This window comes from Vipera ursinii, assembly GCF_947247035.1.
Source record: "Vipera ursinii genome assembly, chromosome: 13".
In the NCBI taxonomy this organism is placed as follows: Eukaryota; Metazoa; Chordata; class Lepidosauria; order Squamata; family Viperidae; genus Vipera; species Vipera ursinii.
The window spans coordinates 14,505,580-14,529,324 of record NC_139526.1 but is presented as its reverse complement, the minus strand read 5'-3'; the positions used below and the strand labels follow the sequence as shown (position 1 = coordinate 14,529,324).

At 43.7% G+C, this 23,745-nt stretch overlaps 1 protein-coding gene across 1 annotated transcript; it reads right to left on the bottom strand.

Annotated features, from left to right (window-relative positions):
- Positions 1 to 6,445: 6,445 nt before the first annotated feature.
- Positions 6,446 to 17,754, bottom strand: LOC310646386 (acyl-coenzyme A synthetase ACSM5, mitochondrial-like; the record flags this gene model as incomplete). The annotated part of the gene is made up of 13 exons (XM_083372806.1): positions 6,446 to 6,605; positions 7,515 to 7,634; positions 8,479 to 8,578; positions 8,661 to 8,788; positions 9,672 to 9,773; positions 10,439 to 10,519; positions 11,607 to 11,730; positions 12,776 to 12,855; positions 13,540 to 13,696; positions 13,833 to 13,976; positions 14,982 to 15,189; positions 16,607 to 16,817; positions 17,569 to 17,754. The coding sequence occupies 13 exons, from the start codon at positions 17,752 to 17,754 to the stop codon at positions 6,501 to 6,503; spliced, it is 1,746 nt and encodes a 581-aa protein (XP_083228932.1). The 3' UTR covers positions 6,446 to 6,500.
- Between the last annotated feature and the right edge of the window lie 5,991 nt (positions 17,755 to 23,745).

The following is a 23,745-nucleotide window of genomic DNA, read 5'->3' as shown; positions in this document are numbered from 1 at the left end:
GGCTGGGGGAAAAAAAAATTCAATGGTGTTAGCAAATATTAGCCCCTACAGATTTAACCTACAAGATGAGAGAGATTAAAAAGGATAAAGTAATAAACAAACAAATAAATCAGCAGGGAAATCAAAGTTCTTCCCAACTATTTCTTGTTGCAGTTTTATAACCACCCTTTCAGCTAAATGTGTGCACCATTATACGAGTTGAAGGAAACACAGCATGAAGGGACAATTTATCGTGTCGGGTAGACATGTAAAAGAACCCAAAATAAAATCAGACACAAATATATATATTAATTCAGAAGACTGGGGATATTTCAAGTATAACTGAATCCAGACTCTTGTCTTTTGGGACTAATAAATAGGCAGGCAATTAGGAAAAACTATGGAACGCGGTGGCTTAGTGGGTTAGGACACTGAGCTTCTTGATCAGAAGGTTGGCAGTTTGGTGGGTCGAATTCCAAGTGCCGCGTAACAGAGTGAGCGCCTGTAACTTGTCCCAGCTTCTGCCAACCTAGCAGTTCAAAAGCACGTAAAAATACAAGTAGAAAAATAGGGACCACTACGGTGGGAAGGCAACAGCGTTCCGTGCGCCTTTGGCGTCTAGTCATGCTGGCCACATGACCACGGAGACGTCCTCGGACAAGCGCTGGCTCTTCGGCTTTGAAACGGAGATGAGCACCGGCCCCTAGAGTTGGAAACAACTAGCATGCATGTGCAGGGGAACCTTTACCTTTATGGAACTTTGTTTTTGTAGGTGACAACTGCAGCAAGATTATTTTATGCTAAAAAATGGGAAGAGTCAAGCTATCCACAATGGGAGAATGATTGGAACTTGCAGGGACGACTAAATGAACAGCATCTACTTTTATGGCTGGCTAGAAACCTCTTATAGACTTTGGCATGAAATAGAAAAAAAAATGCACCTATGACTTGTGGTTTTGATGATTAGGGGGAAAAATGATAATAGAGAAAGTGACCTCATTGAATAAAAGATATTTTTGCAGTTGTATTATATTTGCTGCAAAGAAAATTGCAACTTTCCTTCCTTTCTTCTCTCGTCCATTTCTTTCTCTCCCTCCCTCCTTCTTTTCTTCCTTCTTTCCTTATTCTCCCTCCCTCTTCGAGTTAATTTATTACTTTTTAAAGTTTTCTGTAAGGGACGCGGTGGCTCAGTGGGTTAGGACACTGAGCTTGTCGATCAGATGGTCGGCAGTTTGGCGGGTCGAATCCCGAGTGCCACGTAGCAGAGCGCGCACCTGTTACGCGTCCCAGCTTCTGCCAACCTAGCAGTTCGAAAGCGCGTAAAAAATGCAAGTAGAAAAATAGGGACCACTGCGGTGGGAAGGTAACAGCGCTTCATGCGCCTTTGGCATCTAGTCATGCCGGCCACATGACCACGGAGACGTCCTCGGACAAGTGCTTTGAAACGGAGATGAGCACCGGCCCCTAGAGTCGGAAACGACTAGCACGCATGTGGGGGGGGGGAACCTTTACCTTACCTAAACGTTTCATGCAAAAATGGGCATGATAAAGGACCAAAATGGCAGGGACCTAACAGAGGCAGAAGAGATTAAGAAGAGGTGGCAAAATTACACAGAAGAACTATACAAGAATGAGCTTAATGTCCCAGATAATCACAATGAGGTGGTCACTGACCTCGAGCCAGACATCCTAGAATGTGAGGTGAAGTGGGCCTTAGAAAAGCTGAGCAACAACAAAGCTAGTGGAGGTGACAGTATTCCAGCTGAGCTATTCAAAATCTTAAAAGACAGTGCAGTAAAAGTGCTACACTCAATTTGCCAGCAAATTTGGAAAACTCAACAGTGGCCACAGGATTGGAAAAGATCAGTTTACATTCCAATTCCAAAGAAAGGCAGTGCCAAAGAATGTTCAAACTATCGCACCATTGCACTCATTTCTCATGCTAGTAAAGTCATGCTTAAAATCCTACAAGCTAGACTTCAGCAGTATGTGGATCGAGAACTACCAGAAGTACAGGCAGGATTTCGAAGAGGCAGAGGAACTAGAGATCAAATTGCCAACATACGCTGGATCATGGAGAAAGCTAGGGAGTTCCAGAAAAACATCTACTTCTGCTTCATTGACTATGCTAAAGCCTTTGATTGTGTGGATCATAACAAACTGTGGCAAGTTCTTAAAGAGATGGGAGTACCAGACCATCTTATTTGTCTCTTGAGAAACCTATATGCGGGTCAAGAAGCAACAGTGAGAACTGGACACGGAACCACTGATTGGTTCAAAATTGGGAAAGGAGTCCGGCAAGGCTGTATACTGTCGCCCTGCCTATTTAACTTATATGCAGAGCACATCATGAGAAAGGCAGGGCTAGATGAATCAAAAGTTGGAATTAAGATTGCCGGAAGAAATATCAACAACCTAAGATACGCAGATGATACCACTCTAATGGCAGAAAGTGAAGAAGAACTAAAGAGCCTCTTGTTGCGGGTGAAGAAGGAGAGTGCAAAACTTGGGTTGAAACTTAACATTAAGAAAACCAAGATCATGGCATCTGGCCCTCTCAATTCTTGGCAAATAGATGGGGAAGAAATGGAGGTAGTGACAGATTTTATTTTCCTGGGCTCCAAGATCACTGCAGATGGGGACTGTAGCCAAGAAATTAAAAGACGCTTGTTCCTGGGGAGGAAAGCCATGGCAAATCTAGACAGCACACTAAAAAGCAGAGACATCACCCTGTCAACAAAATTACGTATAGTCAAGGCTATGGTCTTCCCAGTTGCAATGTATGGCAGTGAAAGTTGGACCATAAGAAAGGCTGAGCGCCAAAGAATTGAGGCCTTTGAACTATGGTGCTGGAGAAGACTCCTGCGAGTCCCTTGGACTGCAAGACGATCAAACCGGTCAGTCCTAGAGGAGATCAATCCTGACTGCTCTTTAGAAGGCCAGATCCTGAAGCTAAAACTCAAATACTTTGGCCACCTAATGAGAAGGAAGGACTCACTGGAGAAGAGCCTAATGCTGGGAAAGATCGAGGGCAATAGAAGAAGGGGACGACAGAGAATGAGGTGGCTGGATGGAGTCACTGAAGCAGTAGGTGTGAGCTTAAATGGACTCCAGAAGATGGTAGAAGACAGGAAGGCCTGGAGGAATGTTGTCCATAGGGTCGCGATGGGTCGGACACGACTTCGCAGCTAACAACAACAACAACAACAACAACAAAGTTTTCTGTAAAGCTTTTAATAAGATTTATATATAAAAAAGGGAAGAGCTGAAATATCAACTTAAGGACAGACCTTCCTGGAGAAAACCTATCTATGTGGTCTCTTAAGAGTCAACAGAAATTGGATAACACAATTTCAAGTAACGTTTTCAATGCCCTGTTGAAGATTTGGGAGCAGTTTTGGAAAAGACTGACCTGCAAGTTGTGCTAGAGAAGAAACCGATTGGAGAACCCAAAACCTGTGAAAGAAGAACTTCTTGGTAATGTTGGTTGTCTTTCCAAGTTCTCTGATGGTTTACAAATGTACCCCTTAAATATAATTCCATAGTTGCGGGACACAGTGCAATTCAAACCAGCTCACTGCGTCTCTCCTTTAATAACTGACATGCTTGTAAAATATTATCCCAAAATTGACTTTGAATTCCGCCTTTGAAAGGAGGCAACTATGAACTCTGGCCTAAGAATAAACATGGCAAAACAACACACAACAAGTTATCTTGATTTTTCCCCCTTATTCCATCCCCTACATTCAAGGATCAGATGTCTTGGGGATTTGAGTTTGTCCCATTAGTTCTGGTCAGCTATCTTTCTTTGAAGCTTGATTTCTCCTACTTAACAATATAATTAAGTCTTTGGGGATCTTGGATCCCAGTCCTTCCACAAATCTTTATCTTCTCTCCTGCCCCTTCGGTGCTTTTCCCAATGGCTGCTGACAGAACACATTATTACACAATGATCTTAATCCAGCCGCTTCAAGGTTATACGACTGATGTTAATGTTAATGTTAATGTTAATTTTATTTGTACTGTATACCGCCCTTCTCCCGAAGGACTTAGGGCGGTGAACAGAGCACATATAAAATACAGGATACAAAAGTTAAAAAAGAATTAAATACAAGGCCCAAGCTAAAACAATAAATAATAATATAAGAACCACAATAAAATCCCAACCCATCCCCCATCAGGCCAGGCCGGCTTGTTCGAATAAATAGGTCTTCAGATCGCGTCGGAAGGAGCGAAGGTCGGGCGCCATCCGGAGCTCAACTGGCAACCGATTCCATAGCCTGGATGGCCTGGCAAGATGGTTCAGATCTTTATTGCAGCTTCTTCTGACACGAGTGCAGCCAATCCTTGTTAAAAGGTTAAATTTTTGCAGACAAGACAATGAAAAAAGGGTAGGAATGATGAGAGACAGGATGGAAGATATATAAGGATCCAGTCGGTTGCTCAAACAATATGCTTAGTAGGAGTAATAGCAGCTGCTTAATTTTTTTAAAAAAATGTGCTAAATATTTACTTAGTTCTAGAGCTGCATTTCAGCATGTTCCATTTACTCAACTTTGACATGCTATGGACAAAAGCCTCATGGCTGTTTGCATAAATATTGAATTATACTAAAACAAGCCATTAAAAATCAGAAGGGGGAAAAATAAAAAAATAAAGTTAAAGCTAGCATATAACCCAATGCAGTGAAATTAACCCAAACAAAAAAAATGTGGATGGTGATATTCATGATTCAAAAGCAATTGAACAGGAGATAAAGTTGAGAGGAGAAATTCATGATGAACGCAATTATTATGTTGGTCGCAAAGTCAGCCAGGTGTTTAGACTGGGTTTCACATTGGGTTATTAATAAAAATTTCATTTTATTAATGAAATTAATGCTCCTTGGTGGAGCAGTGGGCTAATGCCTCCTTAAGTAACACCAGCTGCCTGCAATTAGTGCAGGTTCGCATCCCACCAGGCTCAAGGTTGACTCAGCCTTCCATCCTTCCAGGTAGGTAAAATGAGGACCCAGATTGTTGGGGGCAATTAAGCTGACTTTGTAATAACGCCACTTGGGGTGTGTGTGAAAGCCCTAATAAGCAGGCATATACATAGAATGAAGGCTACTGCTGAGCTTGTAAGCCGCCCTGAGTCTTTGGAGAAGGGCGGGATATAAATGCAATAAAAATAAAATAAAATAAAAATAAAAAAATAAATAAAATGTGGGGACGTTTGTTGAGCTGGGCTTGTTCCTAATACTTGTCCAACTTGTTGCATCATCTCCAGGTTTTCCAAGAACGTTCATTTTGAATGTTTATGCTACGGTTTGGGATATCCAGCTTGGCGTTCTTAATCAAGGTAGTTTCACTGTTTATTTTTTTTTATCGGCTATTAGGCCTTCGCTCGTCAAACTATTCAGGAAATAAATTTCACGTTAGGAAAAAAGACTGGCGGAAAGAAATATACGTAGTCCTCAACTTACAAGCTCAACTGACCCCAGAAGTTCTCTCGCTAAGTGAGACATTTGTTAACTGAGCTTTGCCCCCCTTTGCGACTTTTTTTTATGCCACAGTTGTTAAGTGAATCAGGGCAGACCTTAAATGAGTAACCCCGTTGTTAAGCGAATCCAGCTTCCCCATTGACTTTGCTTGTCAGGAGGTCACAAAAGGGGACATGACAACCGTCGTAAATATGAACCAGTTGCTCAGCATCTGAATTTCGATCACGTGACCCTGGGGAGGCTGCAACGGTCAGAAGTGTGAAAAACAGTCGTAACTGACTTTTTTGGAGTGCCGTTGTAACTTCAAACGGTCACTAAACAAACTCTTGTAAGTTGAGGACTACACGTAATTAAACCCACAACTGAAAGATGATAGTCTCAATTACTGCTGTTCTTCCCTGTCATGAAAATCAACCAACCAACCATATTGTATCTTTCCATAAAAAGGTAAAGGTAAAGGTTCCCCCGCACATGCGTGCTAGTCGTTTCCGACTCTAGGGGCCGGTGCTCATCTCCGTTTCAAAGCCGAAGAGCCAGCGCTTGTCCGAGGACGCCTCCGTGGTCATGTGGCCGGCATGACTAGACGCCAAAGGCGCACGGAACGCTGTTACCTTCCCACCGTAGCGGTCCCTATTTTTCTACTTGCATTTTTACGTGCTTTCGAACTGCTAGGTTGGCAGAAGCTGGGACACGTAACAGGCGCTCAACTCTACTACGCGGCACTCGGGATTCGACCCGCCAAACTGCCGACCTTCTGATTGACAAGCTCAGCGTCCTAACCCACTGAGCCACCGCGTCCCTTTATCTTTCCAGATCAGCCCGTAATTATAAGAACAACTCATTCTTTTGAGTGCCACCCACCAAGGACCCCAAATTTGACTCAGAACCTTTTAGCACGGAATCAATTGGCTTGGAATAATAATAAAATAATAAAATAATAATAATAAACCTTTATTGTCAAAGTACAACATGTGTACATTGAGATTAGCTGAACGAATGAATGAAAACGGGACAGCACAGAATGGGGGAAAAAAGTATTTTATTTGGGACGGTTGAGCTTGACTTGGTTCCATTCTTGTTTCCGCAAGATACTCCGTTGAATTTTTCCAGCTGCTGTTTTGGGAAGCTCTTGGACAAATTCTATCTGTTTGGGGAAATTTAAAAATAAATAAATAAAAGCTTTTCTTTTTCAGCCCGTAGTGGCAGCCCTGAAACTCAGTGGATTTTGGAGGGAAAGGGCACCTGGAAATCCCAGAACTGTTGGCTAGGCAAGGAAATAAAATTTAATAAAATAAAAAATAAAATAAAATAAAGAAGGCAAAGGGAAATTAATCTGACAACGCTGCCAAGAGTCAGCCCACATTTCAGTCCCCATTAATCTTCGCTCCTTCTGGCGCGATCTCAAGACACATTTGTTCGAACAAGCCGGCCTGGCCTGATGGGGGATGGGTTGGGATTTTATTCTAAATATTTTTACCTATTGTTTTAGCCTGGGCAGTTGTTTCATCTCTCTTTTAACTTTTGTACCTTTGTATTTTTATATGTTTGCCCTGTTCACCGCCCTGAGTCCTTCGGGAGAAGGGCAGTATACAAATAAAATAATAATAATAATAATAATAATAATAATAATAATAATAATAATAATAATAATAATAATAATAATAATAATAATTATTATTATTATTATTATTATTATTATTATTATTATTATTATTTATTATTTATTATTATTATTATTATTATTATTATTATTATTATTATTATTATTATTATTATTATCCTCAACTTGATTGCATGTTTGCTTACCAATTCAGACATATGGCTAGACTGCAAGAGCGATCTTTCACTTGTAGAGAAGAGCTTATAAATCAGGCTCTCAAATCCCATCACTTACGCGCTGGACCAACCGACACCTTGAAGGGCTGGTGGACACCTCACCTCTGCTGCATTTTCCAAAGCTACCAAACATCAATTCATCAACCCAGAGGTAAATAGCCCTCAGTTATTCCTCATTCCCATCATTCCCGTCCTCAACTTTCCTACTCAGACTTGCCTTCCTGGGATATTTATATGGAGCGGTAGATTTTTTCACATGGTCCTGAAGTTCTTGGATTAACGCCTCTGGGTTGCGGGACAGAAAAGCAGGAGACAAGATGATGAATGCTTTCACCACCTGTATGGGCACAAACATACATGGGAGTGAACGCCTTGAGCAACAGGTTATAAAGCTGGTCCATGAATTACCTTAATCGTGGCTCAGGTGAGCCAATGCAGGTGGGCCCACCATTCAAGTCTGCTCTCGTAGGCTTTCCAGGAGCATTATTTTCTACTGGACCTATTTTCTATTCATTTTTTTTCCCAAGAGCTGACTTCTGTCCTTCTTCCTTGCAGTTGTTTCTCTCGTATTGGCTGAGAAACAGTTCTGGAGGAGTGGCCAATTACAGGTAGTGTTCAACTGACATTGATTTGTTCACATTACAGGGTATTTCTTTGTATGTGTAATATGATTTGTTGAGCTCTTGATGCTTTTGTTGGCTTGCAGACATGTGGTTGCCTAACTGGATGCCATAACATCATCAGGGGGAGGGAGTGATGCAACCTAGTCAGGTTTCCTAGTTGAGCTGATGTTATTACTGAGTTGGGTCATGAAATGTCTGCAAGAAAACCCCCAAGCTCAGAGAGCACCAAGGACCCCACAGTCCTCCTCCTCCTCCTCCTCCTCCTCTCTCCTTCAACCCCCACTCCCTTCTAGCACTGATGATGTTACCTAGTCGGGTCATGAAACATCTGCAAGAAAACCCCCAAGCTCAGAGAGCACCAAGGATCCCACAGTCCTCCTCCTCCTCCTCTCCACAAACCCAACTCCCTTCTAGCACTGATGATGTTACCTAGTCGGGTCATGAAACATCTGCAAGAAAACCCCCAAGCTCAGAGAGCACCAAGGACCCCACAGCTGAACCCTGAGCTACACATATTCTCTTCTGCGGGATAATGTGTGGTGTTAGGGCCTAGCTTACCTCTCCTCTGATAGGATCCGGACTGCTGACCACAGCCGACTCGACCACTGCTGGGTGTTCGATCAAAGCGCTCTCCACTTCAAAAGGACCAATGCGGTACCTAAGGCAGAAGTTGTGGTTTTTAACTCTTCTGCAAACGGTCAAGGAAAGAAACCAACTTAGGTCTAGTGCAGGAAGCCTACCCAGAAGAATTGATGATGTCATCTGCTCGCCCAACAAACCAAAAATAGCCTTCTTCATCCTTGATCGCTCTGTCACCTGTGATGTAAAAATCCCCACGTTCGGTGGCTGCCGTTTTCTCAGGGCTATCCTGGAAAAAATCAAGCGTTGAGTCCGTGACCTCGCATGTCTAGTTTCAAGGCCTTTCCCGTTATGCAGGCTACAACTCTGGCAATTTTTCAGCTAGTGTGGCCATCGCTTAAAATGCTGAGAGTTGAAGAAGGACTTGTTAGGGCTTCTTTCTTTTTGTATCCTGGTGATCAGAACTGGATGCAGTATTCCAAGTGTGACCTCACTAGTCCACTATAAAGCGGCATGAACACTTCACGCGATCTTGATGCCATCTCTCTTTTGATGCAGCCTAGGATTGCGTTGGCTTTTTTGGCAGCTGCAGCACACGGCTGGCTCATACTTAAGTGGTGGTTCACTAGGACTCTGAGATCCCTCTCACCGTTACTGCTATTGAGCAAGGCACCACCTCTTCCATACCTGTGCATTTAGTTTTTCTTGCCTAAGTCCAGTATAAACTATACAACCTGGAATAAATGTATAGTAATCCCATTTATTGACATGTATGTTAAAAAAAAAAGAAGGGACGCAGTGGCTCAGTGGGTTAGGACGCTGAGCTTGTCAATCAGAAGGTCGGCGGTTTGGCGGGTCGAATCCCGAGTGCCGCGTAACAGAGTGGGCGCCTGTTACTCATCCCAGCTTCTGCCAACCTAGCAGTTCGAAAGCACGTAAAAATGCAAGTAGAAAAATAGGGACCACTACGGTGGGAAGGTAACAGCGTTCCGTGCGCCTTTGGCGTCTAGTCATGCCGGCCACATGACTGCGGAGACATCCTCGGACAAGCGCTGGCTCTTCGGCTTTGAAACGGAGATGACCACCGGCCCCTAGAGTCGGAAATGACTAGCACGCATGTGCGGGGGAACCTTTAACTTTTTATGTTAAAAAAATGAATAAATCATACTTACTGTGTACTTCAAGAAAAGACAAAATGGTCTTTTGGGTTTGATTCTGATAGCCATATCTCCTTCTTTCCCAGGGGGCTGAATATTTCCTTCCTCATCCACCACCTTCAGAAATAAAAGCAAAGTATCCCTTGGGTGAGCTGGGCAGTGTAGAAATACGGCAAATAAATAAAGTATTGCTCTGATTGCATTTATTGTTAGAGGTCTTATAGTCCAGGGGTCTTCAAACGTGGCCCTTTGATGACTTGTGGACTTCAACTCCCAGAATTCCTCAGCCAGCCACGCTGGCTGAGGAATTCTGGGAGTTCAAGTCCACAAGTCATCAAAGGGCCACATTTGAAGACGCCTGTTCTAGTCCAACTCCTTGCCCAAGTCAAGAGTCTTTATATGATCCCGGTCAAATGTCTAATCACTATTTGTGACCTTCCCAGATGACTTCTGACAAGCAAACTCAATGAGGCATGCCAGACTCACTTAATGACATGTTTCAGTTAACAGCTGCAGCAATTTGCTTAACAACGACCTTGGGGGGAGTGGGGGTGGGAAAGGTTGCAAAATCGGGTGCTGTTCATTGAAACAACCGGCTTGCTTTGGGTCCCAATTGTGATGTTCAGTGAAAGACTACCTGTACAGTACATTGTTTTTCTCTTCGAGGTGACCAGCAAAAAGCAGAGCCATAAAGAGTATGACATGAATGACCACAACAGAAAAAAATACAGCCTTTAAAAATGGTATTTTGTGCACTGAATATCAAAATTGGTCCTTCTTACCTGGACATCATAGGGTGGAGATGCCTTCCCCAAGGATCCTGGCTTAATTTTCATTCCTTGGACATTAGCACAGATGGTTACCTGCAAGAAAGAGCAGGATGGGACACAAGGTGTCAGGACCCATGTTCAGACTGAATGGGATGGGATCAGACCCAACTTTGAAGGCAATTAAAACGAATATACAGTTGAGTCCTCAGTGCTCTCTGAGGTTGGCTTGCAGACATTTCATTACCTGACCAGCTAACCTCATCAGTTCGAGAGAGCATGGGGGTTTGTTCCCTGTTTATATACACTAGCTTGCCTTGTGAAGTGTTGGTGGGGAGACACATAGAAATAATTAATAAACTCTTCAAAAGAGACAATAAAAAACCCAAGAAACAAAAAGAAAATACATCCTCTCTAGCAATCACTACCCAGATAAGCAGGGATTAACACCAGGCAAACCCTATCCCATTTCAGGCCAATGGCTGTCCAGTCTCTTCTTAAAAACGTCCAGTGTTGGAGCATTCACCGGTTCTGGAGGCAGGCTGTTCCACTGGTTAATTGTTCTAACTGTCAGGAAGTTTCTCCTTAGTTCTAGGTTGCTTCTCTCTTTGGTTAGTTTCCATCCGTTGCTTCTTCTCCTGCCTTCAGGCACTTTGGAGAATAGCTTGACTCCCTCTTCTTTGGGGCAGCCCCTGAGATACTGGAAGACTGCTATCCTGTCACCCCTGGTCCTTCCCTTCATTAAGCTAGACATACCCAATTCCAGCAACCGTTCCTTATATGTTTTAGCCTCCAGTCCCCCGATCATCTTCGTTGTTCTTCTCTGCCCTCTTTCCAGAGTCTCAACATCTTTTTTACATCGTGGTGATCAAAACTGGATGCAGTATTCCAGGTGTGGCCTTACCAAGGCGCTGGAAAGTGGTATTAATACTTCACGTGATCTTGATTCTATCCCTCTGTTAATCTAGTGGAAAACAATACCCTAATTAAGGAACTACCAGGCAGAAAATTACTTTCCCCAACAACATTGACAGGACAAGATGCTGCATAGAAACAGGCCACGCTCACTAGCTGGATAATGACCTAGTTGGATAATGAAACGTCCAAAAGCAAACAACCAAGCTTATAAAGCACCAAAGTTTCACCGTTGAACTGCAGATGTTCTTTATCGAAATGAATATACCGTTTCAGTTTGTCCGTATCCTTCATGGATATCCAACCCAGTCTGAATCTTCCACTGCTCAAACACTTCCGGATTGAGTGGCTCCCCACCAGTCACGCAGTGCTTCAAGCTTCTGAATTTATAGCTTGAAAAGAAACAAGAGTCAATAAATAATTCACTTTTTCTTCAGCCAGTTGATTTTGCTTACATTTGGAAGGAAATGCGACTTTTGCTGCCCAAAGAAGACAATCATTGATCTCCATCCCGCTGCTCCATCACCAAGGATGGAGCTTAACCTGAAGATTGTGTTCTGTACCAGCCTGCTACTGGCCCCTGCAGAGAAGGCAGGGACAACCCCTTTACAAACGGCAAGAGGCTGGAATTACGCCTGCCAAATTTATTCACATAAAACAGAGCAAGACAAGACACCAACCATAAAACACGAGCTAAGAAGCAGGAACAATCCAAGCGGTTGCCTTCAGCAAACCAGCCCTCCCACACATTCCCCTTAAATACAGTTCAGGGCGTGGCCTCTCTGTGCCTCCTTCTGAGGTGCCCCATTGCCTTCCTCTGTTTACTCCTGATTGACTGCCTCCTGCGTCGGGCGTCCTTGAACAGGGCCAGCTGTGGGTCATCTTCATCCACGCTGTCAGGCTCACACAGCTGGGTCTGCATCGTGACCAGATGAGAGGGGCCTTGCTGGGGGCTCTCATCAAGCTGTCCAATCCCCTCAGCAAGGTCTTCAACACCCCCCTCCTCCTCCTCTGAGTCATCTGACCCAACTGCCGAACCCACAGGCTGACCCTGAATCACAACAGATTGACATTTATTTGTGGTCATCTTAGCAACTCATGGTAGCGTGAATATTGCCTATTTATCTGGGTTTGAAATCCCAGGTAAAAGGGGTCCAAGAATGGAATCCTCACATTCACACCTCCTTCATAATGCAAGACATATTCACTATAGGGGCTACATGTTCAGTTGTGCAAGAAGGCAACCTTAGGAAATTATATTACCCCAATTTTAAGAGGGCCATCCTTCCAAATTGAGGATTAGTGAGAAAATAAGGACTGTCCCATGCAAGTTCATAGTAATGACAACAAAGCAAAAAAACCCAAACAGAACCTAGAAAATTCCATTAAATTTCTAGACTTTCCATTTTCATGTTCAAGCTTTGTGACAAAAAGTACCTGGTGGCATTATGCTGAACCATCATCCTATATGCTGTAGGAGCTGTACAGAAAGTTGTTATTGGATACTTTGCCAGAGTCTAGATGGATGAAAGGCATATGCAATCAACATGAAGAAAATGAACGTGCAATCAAGGTAATGTGCAATCAGATTTGACCTGGGGGCTTCCCTAAGATGGAAATGACCCAGCCTGAAGTTTAAGACAGGCAGAGCTGCAATCATACAACATGCTAAATCCAAAAGTCAAGTTTAGGAACAGTTGTTGCCTCTGTCTAAAATTCTATACTCAACAATGTTGGCCTGTGGGGGTCCTTGGTGCTCTCTGAGCTTGACTGTTTTCTTGCAGACGTTTCATTACCAAACCAGGTACCATCATCAGTGCATCATCAGTCTAGCATGGATGATGTTTGGATGATGTTACCTAGTTTAGTAATGAAACATCTGCAAGGAAACAAGCAAGCTCAGAGAGCATCAAGGATCCCATATTTCTCCTTCTCCAATAATAATAATAATAATAATAATAATAATAATAATAATAATAATAATAATAATAATAATAACAACAACAACAACAACAACAACAACCATCATCATCATCATCTCAGAATTAAGATTCTTGTTCACCGTATATTGGTAAGCCAGCATTCATCTCTACAGGCCATGATGGCTGGAGGGGTATAATGAATTGCACAAGGAGAACGTCTGATTTCCCATTACGTCTACATACTTCCAGGTCATTGGCATATAAAATGGACATGCTTACATTTAATATGAGTGTAGGTTCAAACTGAGGCAGGTGATGCACAAAGACACAAGACCCATGGATCCATGGGGCGAATAAGTTGCTCCAAGCAGTCTTTACCCATCCTGGATCTGAAGTATTCCAGAAAACAGTTGAAGGAGACAGATTCATCCAGTGCCTGCTCGAAAAAATAATAATAATGTACAAGTAGTCCTTGAATTATGACCACTTCGGGACCAGAATGTGAAGTCAAGTCAAGTCAAGTCATAACTAAATAAATAATCCAGGACTTCAAAACCATGCCCTGATACTACCTGCCACTGGATGCAAATCCAATGCCATAACTACAGTGGGAATGTTCCACCATTTTGGGAGATCCAGTGCTTCCGCTTGTAAAGTAGATCAGCATTAACTCTTCACTTCTCAACTTTACACAATCGTGGTCACCAGGGGCTGCTCTGGAAAACAAGCAGATTATTATTATTGATATGTAATTAGATTGGAAAGGGACATTGGGGGTGGGTGACTGGGAAGTATCTTTCATAATTGGGATTTATATAGATCACGAGTGGAATTTTGGGAAGTTTCTGCACAGCTGGAAGGCAACGTCTGTAACTCTTCCAAGAAATTCAGAGCATCTTAGTCAAGCATGTGATGCAGATATTTACAACCAGAACTTAAGGAATGTGGGACAGCTGATCGTTAAAAAGAGCCAACCTTGGTTCCTATTTATTTAATTTATATCCTGCCTTTATAATTTTTGTAAGCAACTCAAGGTGGCAAAAACCTATCTAATATTCTTTCCCCCCCCCTCCTATTTTCATCACCACATTTGCAAGATGGGTTGGGCTGAGAGAGAATGCCTTGTCCAAAGCCATACAGCCGGTATTCGTGCCTAAGGCAGGACTAGAACTCACTGTCTCCTGATGATTGTCCCAAAGTCACCCAGCTGGCTTTCATGTCTAAGGCAGGACTAGAACTCACTGTCTCCTGATGATTGTCCCAAAGTCACCCAGCTGGCTTTCATGTCTAAGGCAGGACTAGAACTCACTGTCTCCTGATGATTGGCCCAAGGTCACCCAGCTGGCTTTCATGTCTAAGGCAGGACTAGAACTCACTGTCTCCTGATGATTGTCCCAAAGTCACCCAGCTGGCTTTCATGTCTAAGGCAGGACTAGAACTCACTGTCTCCTGATGATTGGCCCAAGGTCACCCAGCTGGCTTTCATATCTAAGGCAGGACTAGAACTCACCGTCTCCTGGTGATTGGCCCAAGGTCACCCAGCTGGCTTTCTTGGCTAAGGCTAGATTTGAACTCCTGATCTCCCACTTACTAGCCTGGTGCCTTAACCACTAGACCAAAACTGGCTTCTTATATTGCCCAATTTTAAAAAAAACCCTCATAAAATAATATTCCAGCCCAGACGATGGTGATGTAGTTCTGACTTTTAATGGAATACGTACTGCAATAAGTCCCTGAAGTTCAGCCAGCCCTCTCTGTTTCTATTGGACACAACAAGCTTGGTTTTCAGAAGCTGGCATTCAGCCGTAATTGAATCCACTGCAAGCACAGACTGATCGGCCACCACAATGCCTTTGGCTTTGGAAGCTTGAATTCTATAGGAAATGTCTTTAGCTGTTAACTGAGGTGTTCCAGGAATAAAAATAATCCCTAGGTAAAAACAGCAGGGAAGAAAGTCATTCAGAGAAGAGCAACTAAGATGATCAAAGGCCTGGAGACCAAAACACATGCAGAACGGTTGCAGGACTTGGGTTTAGCTAGTCTAAAGCAAAGAAGAAATAAGGGAGACAGGATAGCAATGTTCCAGTATCTGAGGGGCTGCCACAATGAAGAGGGGGCCACATTATTCACCAAAGCACCAGAGGGAAGGACGAGAAACAATGGTTGGAAACTGATCAAAGAGAGAAGCAACCTGGAACTAAGGAGAAACTTCCTGACAGCGAGGACAATCAACCAGTGGAACAGCTTTGCCTCCAGAAATTGTGGGCAGGCTCCATCACTGGAGGTTTTTAAGAAGAGGCTAGCCAGTCACTTGTCTGAGATGGTATAGGTTCTCCTGCTTGAGCAGGGGACTGGAGTAGAAGATCTCCAAGGTCCCTTCCAGCTCTATTCTATTCTGATCAGAGAAACCAACATGAAGGGTCCATTCCATGGACAAAGTGAAGCTAGTGTTGGGTTCCTCTATCTGGGGCCAATGACAGCTGATGGATTTTCCAATGTGGCCACATTGACCAAGGATAATAATAAGAGTTCGGTCTAACATATCTAGAGGACTGGGCCTTTCTCAGGTTGGAAAAAAAATATATCCCTCATTGCTAAGTTCATGAGATGAAACTGAGCCTTGGGAGATGGATAGATAAGGACATTCACTGCCACTCTCGGGAAGAGTGTCCACTTGGTCACTTCTTAGGAATGTCCACTGGCACTCTTGGGAAGAGTGCCCATTGGCATTCTTAAGGAACGATGTCCACTGGGACACCTCTTAGGAAAGTCCACTGTCACTCTGTTAGGTATATGTCTGTGGCCTAACCGGTTGGGTTGGCAATATATATGAACTACTATTGTATCATTGTTATAGAACTGTAATGTATCACTTTAACTAAGTAATGCATTGCATCATACCTTCTAATGATTGGCCAGCGCTATTTCCTACGGCCATAAGAGGGAGCTAGAGACATAGCTTCTCTCTCTGTGTTATGTTCACTCTCGCTTGCTGTTACTTGCTGTTTATCGTGGTTTGTGGGTTTGCTACTGTTTTGCTAAACCTGTAGAGCTGTGTTTGACTTACGGACTGGTAAGAAGACTCTGTATCGGATAATCCTTGGACTGTTGTTATCTGCTATCATTTCATTACTCGTGTATGACCTGGACTGTTTTTTCCTGGACTGTGCTATTGTCTTATCCCACAAGTAAAACTTTGCACACACCTCAGTGTATCTGTGTGGTTGCTGTGTAAACTTAACTACTCTGTGCAAGCTTTCTTTCGCTCAAGAGTTGCTCTGCTCATCCTTGTCACACTCTTTGGAAGCAGAGGCAGAGGGTTGTCTTCCCTATAACATTTACTAACCTGTTCGCATACAAGCCAGAGTGAGTAGCCACCACTCTGGAATACGAGGCAGAATGATCATAACTTTGTCCCCTCTTTGGAAGCCGCAAGGACCAGATAGGACATTGGCAGCTTTTCGGGACAAGAAAGCCAACTCCTTGAAGCTCCACTTCACCTCTTCATCCTGATTGCTGACCCACCAGAAGGCTGGGTTGTGGACTCTCTTTCCATCCTAGTGGGGCAACTCAAGAAGTTAACATTCAAGAAGGGGGCAGCTGAAACCTGTCCTGATCCAAACAAGATCTCATGGTCAACTGCAAAAGAAAAGAAGAGCTAACCAGGAAGCAAAGAAACTGGCACATCAAAGCTTGCCTGCTTCCAGTGATAACTTTGTGGGAAGAATTCAGAGAAAGAAATATTTTAGGAAATATTAGAAAGGCAGAATATATTTCCCCAAAGAATCTTAAAGGCAGAAACCAACACACACACACAAGTCTCTGTGCCCCAGACAGAAACCAGGTCTGCAGAAATGCAGAGGTAATAATCTTGTCAGAAAGACTGGAGTCAGGAAACTGGGATTAGAAAGATAAAGATCCCTAGAATCAACAATCTCTCACACCAAAAAAAATCCAACAGTCAACAGCCACAGCCCCAGGGAAGCAGGATATGACCCCTGGGATATAATAGGAATAATCCACCACCATCAGAATACCAGAAAGACGCACTCAGACTCAGGTCAAAGTTCATGCCATGGGAACTACTCCAAACAAAAGCCCAAAAAAGGTATAAAAACCCACCATTCCCCCCGGAGCCATCTTTCTGTCTGGCTCTCCTCTTCAATAAACTAAAATCTTCTTTCTCAAGCAGTCTCCTTGTTGTTTATTCCCGGCTTGGACTGGATCCTGATGAAGACTTTTATTTTAACAACTTCATACCCTACCTAGCTGTGGTCCTTTCCCCCCAAAGGAGTGCAAAATGTTTACCTTTTCTTCTTGGGTCCATTTGTCCACCACGTCGCTTGCAAAGTTGAAGTACTCGGGCACTTCTTGTTCGCCCCGATTAACAGCTTCATAATATGAGGGGATCAAAGAAGCTAAGCACCTCTTTGCTTGTTGAAGGAACACCCAAGGAGACCGCAGATGTCCAAAGCACTTGACTAGGACTTTCATGACACCAGCTTGGGATCAGCAATCAATGGTTTGATTTCCTGCAAAAGCAGGGGAGGGGAAGGAAAGGAAAGGAAGGTGAAGAAGGGATGGAGAAGGGAAGGAAATTATATGGAACCAACTTCCCACGGAACTCAGGACTGCCCCCAACCTTCGCTCATTTCGCCGGGACTTGAAAATCTGGTTCTTCGAGCTGTTTGGCCCAGACTGACAGGTTTTAATTTATTTTAATTTAATTGGGATTTAGTTTAACTTCAGGGACTGTAATTTAATTATTGTTTTAACTGATTTTAATTTTGTATGCTATGTATTTTAATTTCCCCTGTAAACCACCCTAAGTCCTACGGGAATAGGGCGGTATATAAATTTAAGTAATAAAAAGAAAGAAAGAAAGAAAGAAAGAAAGAAAGAAAGAAAGAAAGAAAGAAAGAAAGAAAGAAAGAAAGAAAGAAAGAAAGAAAGCTACAGGAGCAGCTGAGGAATTCTGGGAATTGAAGTCCGCAAGTCATAAAACGGCTAAGTTTGAAGACCCCTGTAATAGGACAAAGATGCTGTGTGGCTTTCCAACATACTGACTTATTACTTGTCTGAAAAATGCTCCTGACAAAGGGTATAAAAAAACAAAACAATTTCTTGGTCTACACCTCACCATACACAAAATAGCTTATTTTGCTATAAGTGCCCCATCTTGGCCACTTATAGGTTGATACTGGTCTCTCTGAAGGCTGATGCCTACTCATACATTTTGCCCAACGGACCAGGTCAAAATTTAAGATGTGTGGATTTCAGCTCCCAGAATTCCCCAGCCAGCATGGAATTCTGGGAGTTGAATCCTGTCATCTGAACAAGTGCTGAGGTTGAGAAACACTGCCATATTGGAAGAGAGAAAGAGAGAGTTATCAGATCTGGTCTACCATGTAGGACTGGGAACCACCATGAGGGCTCCAGCAGTTTGGGATCTGAAACCTCTAACCATTACTTAAACAACAACAAGAACAACAAAAAAGCAATTTTACCATTTCTGTTTTCTTAAAAGTGGGAAACAGATGCAGATTGCAGCGCACACCCCCAGTGCATCCTAGTTAAAATACACAGGGGGAAAATAAACTCCCCAGAAATAGGAATGTACACTTAGCGGACTTAATCCGTTTCCATACGTTCTCAGTAGCGTTCAGCCACCCCAAAGTTAGCCGGCTTCAAAAATTCAGAGTAATGGTTGAAAAGTCAAGCTGTTTCCTAGAGGCACCACTAGATGGCGCTTTGCCACACAGGACGGTACTAAACTCTGGTGGGAACCATTTTTCCCCCCCTCTCCTTTATCTGAATTTCCTTCTAATTATTCCTTTAAGATTAGAAAAACCAGTTCTCCCTTGAAGGATCTGGAAGAACCAAGGAACAAGAAGTCTTTGAATGACGGATGAAGCGCAAGAACTGTCACGCACAGGGTTGGGGACTGTCCCTATTAGGGAAAGTTTCAATTCGGTTCCCATCTCCAGGTTGAGGTTTTTTTAAAATATATATATATACTCTGAAATGCTGCGGAGATGCTGTCCATCTTCCTAGGAAGGGCCCATTTTTCCCAGAGTGCATTTCTTTGCCTACTTAATCTCCCACCTCTACATCACTCTGCATCTTTTCATGACTGTTTCCGCAATTCCAGAAACGTTCAGCTCCATGCAAGAAAGAGTACAGAGAAGAGCAACAAAGATGATTGGGGGACTGGAGGCTAAAACATACAGGGAACGGTTGCTGGAACTGGGTATGTGTAGTTTAACGAAGAGAAGAGTGAGGGGTGACATGATAGCAGTCTTCCAATATCTCAGGGGCTGCCCCAAAGAAGAGGGAGTCAAGCTATTCTCCAAAGCACCAGAAGGCAGGACAAGAAGCAACGGATGGAAACTAGTCCAGGAGAGAAGCAACCTAGAACTAAGGAGAAACATCCTGACAGTGAGAACAATTAACCAGTGGAACAACCTGCCTCCAGAAGCGGTGAATGCTCCAACCCTGGAGGTTTTTAAGAAGAGACTGGACAGCCATTGGTCTGAAATGGTATAGGGTTTCCTGCCTTAGCAGGGGGTTGGACTAGATGACCTCCAAGGTCCCTTCCAACTTATTATTATTATTATTATTATTATTATTATTAAAGGCTGGGTGGACACGAAATCTGTGCGCCCCTTTATTCTGCCTCCCACTGGCTCTTACAGGTAGTCCTTTCGTTTAGCGACCGTTCAGAGTTACAACGGCACTGGGAAAAGTGACCGACGACCGTTTTTCACACTTTACGACCGTGGCAGCTTGCCTGGGGTCACGTGATCAAAATTCAGACACTTGGCAACTGGCATGTACTCACTTAACAACTTGGTTACAAACCGCAGTGATTCACTTAACAACTGTGGCAAAAGAGGCTGTAAAGCAGGGCGAAGGTCACTTAACAGATGTCTCGCTTAACGACAGAAATTTTGGGCTTCCTTGTGGCCGTAAGGCAGGGACTCCCTGTACTCAGCTGCATAAAGGGAACTGGCTTCTGACATTTCTTTCCAAGGAGCAGTCAGCGTTGTCGTTGCATTTCTCTGTCGGTTTTTTGTGGACTACGTAGGCAAATGAGTTAATCATTTGCCTACGTAGTCCACAAAAAATCTAGGAGGGTTATAACACTGGACGGGTTCATTTACTGCAGGATTGCTGAATGAAGGAAAAGTGAATTTCTGTTGCTGTAAAAGAGGACCTTCTCACCAGCTTCTAGCTGATCTTATTATACGGAGAGACCAGGAACTGAAACTGGAGGTCTTTCTGCTTGAAAAACACAGATTATCTCTGAATTCTAGTCCCCCCTTTTTTTTTAAAAGGAAGTTTGAGAAGAAGAAAAAATCCAGATATTATATTAATCCATTTATGTTTGCGAATGTTCGTGATTTGAGGGCAGAGAGGAAGTTGGCATGACTTTGTTTTGAAGGACATCCCGCATTTGCCGCAAATCTAGAAGCCTGTCTTGAACTTACCCACCTCCAGACTTCTAGAAGTGGAAGGGACGTCTTGGCTGAGTAGACTTCTCCCAGTAGCTGCCCAAGGTGTCTAGCTGTGCTCTGTTCATTCTGATCTGTGTCTCAGGGGTGGAGCTTTTTAAAAGGGGAAGTAGGAAAGACTGAACTGACCATCAAGTGAATGGGGCAAGAGTGATGGGGCAAAGTCCTGTTTGTCTTCAGAGCAATGACCGAGGTGGAATTGACTCTCTCCTCCGTCTTATCTGCTGAGGACACAGATAAGACGCCTGGTGGCCCCCAGGGGGAGGTCCTTCTCTGTGGGCGCGCCGGAATTGTGGAACCGTTTGCCAGTTGAGCTCCGGATGGCGCCCGACCTTCGCTCCTTCCGATGCGATATGAAGACTTATTTGTTCGAACAAGCCGGCCTGGCCTGATGGGGGATGGGTTTGGATTTTATTGTTGTTTTAAATGTATTTTAATCTATTGTTGTAACTTGGGCATCTTGTTTAATTCCTTTTTAATTTTTGTATTCTGTATTTTTATATGTTTGCCCTGTTCACCGCCCTGAGTCCTTTGGGAGAAGGGCGGTATACAAATAAAATTAAATAAAATAAATAAAATAAATAAATAACAGTGGAATGGGAGGAAGAGAGGGGGGAAGAGAAAGGCAAGGAGAAGAAGGAGGAAGGGGGAAGGGGAGGGAGGAGGAGGAGGAGGAAGGAGGAGGAGGAGAAAGAGGAAGAGAGAAGAAGAAGAAGAAGAAGAAGAAGAAGAAGAAGAAGAAGAAGAAGAAGAAGAAGAAGAAGAAGAAGAAGAAGAAGAAGAGGAGGAGGAGGAGGAGGAGGAGGAGAAGAAGAAGAAGAAGAAGAAGAAGAAGAAGAAGAAGAAGAAGAAGAAGAAGAAGAAGAAGAAGAAGAAGAGGAGGAGGAGGAGGAGGAGGAGGAGGAGGAGGAGGAGGAGGAGACGGAGGAGGAGGAGGAGGAGGAAGAGAAGAAGAAGAAGAGGAGGAGGAGGAGGAGGAGGAGAGGAGGAGGAGGAGGAGGAGGAGGAGAAGAAGAAGAGGAAGAGGAAGAAGAAGAAATCTTATATCACCTTATACGTGACACATTGGGGGCAGCCTTCACTCCCAAAACTTCATGTCACTTTCAAGCTTTCCTCTCCAGAATCTTCCATAATTACACTGCTAAAAATCAGCTTGTTCCCTTCTGCCCTTGTCTGCATAATATAGCATTGGGGGGTGGGGGGATCAATTTAGCAGTCAAAGCCAAGGAATTCACCCAGAAACTTGCAGTTCTCAATGACTCAGTTTTAACACCTCCGGTCCTCTTTTCCAAGTCTCTCTGGTTAGAGCAACTTCCTTTTTTATTTTATTGTCCCAATCCTCTGTTGCCTAGAGAACACCCCCATTGACATCTCATTTAATCTCTGAATATTTTCACTTGCCGATTTCAAAACTTGGCGAAAACTTCGATCAGGCAAGTCTCGGTTTGCTGCGGGAATGAAAAATTGAATTCTTTCCTCTCTATGGGAAGAATTTTTTCAGAGGAGATAATTCAATGTGAAAAGGAGGTTTGGGATATTATTTTTCAGCAGCTGGTGGCTGAGTCTGGCCAAAGGATGATTAATGGCGGGCTCCCAATCATTAGGATGAAATTCAATGTTTCATGGATAGGGCACTGATCAGCGTGAGAAGATTAAAAACCTCCCATTTATCAACGGTTTCTCCGAAAAATCTCATTGGGGGAAACAACGGTGTCCCCATTTAACAGCGAAGAGGTGAACATTCAAGCTCCTTTGAAGATCCTTGGACACCTTGAATGGGGCTTTCACGGCTTCTCAGACACTGCCACAGTCCTGTCCCTACTCAGTTTGACCGAGGGGAAAAACAACCAACTACAGGCAGTCCCTTGGACTGCAAGGCGATCAAACCGGTCAGTCCTAGAGGAGATCCACCCTGACTGCTCTTTAGAAGGCCAGATCCTGAAGCTGAAACTCAAATCCTTTGGCCATCTAATGAGAAGGAAGGACTCACTGGAGAAGAGCCTCATGCTGGGAAAGGTGGAGGGCAAGAGAAGAAGGGGACGACAGAGAATGAGGTGGCTGGATGGAATCACTGAAGCAGTAGGTGTGAGCTTAAAGGGACTCCAGAAGATGGTAGAGGACAGGAAGGCCTGGAGGAACATTGTCCATAGGGTCGCGATGAGTCGGACACGACTTCGCAACTAACAACAACAACAACACAGGCAGTCCTGGATTTATGGCCTCAACTGAGCTCAAAACGTCTGTCGTTAAGCAAAACAGTGTCTCACAATGTGTCACTTAGCGAAAGAAATGTTGGACTCAATTGTGGCCGTAAGTTGTGAGGACTACCTGCACACTTTTTTTTTTTAAGAAAGGAGATTCACCAAATAAGAATAGTGTGTGTGTGTGTGTGAAGAAGTTGAGATAAGAAAAACTTTTGGCCACCTAAACATCAAACACTTGGAAATCATCAATAACAGCGTTACTTTGAATATTGATGGGAAATGAAAGCCTGGAAAAAAAAGATCCCAAAACAAGAACAGGACATTGGTTGTATACAAGGATTAAGTGCAAACGCAATTAAGATCTGTCTAATCTACGCGGTGGCTCAGTGGGTTAGGACGCTGAACTTGTCGATCGGAAGGTCGGCAGTTGGGCGGGTCGAATCCCGAGTGCCGCGTAGCAGAGTGAGCGCCTGTTACTCGTCCCAGCTTCTGCCAACCTAGCAGTTCGAAAGCACGTAAAAATGCGAGTAGAAAAATAGGGACCACTCCGGTGGGAAGGGAACAGCGTTCCGTGCGCCTTTGGCATCTAGTCGTGCCGGCCACATGACCACGGAGACGTCCTCGGACAAGCGCTGGCTCTTCGGCTTTGAAACGGAGATGAGCACCGGCCCCTAGAGTCGGAAACGACTAGCATGCATGTGCGGGGGAACCTTTACCTTTACCTAATCTAAAAATTATTGATAACTGTAACAAAGATGTTTTCATTT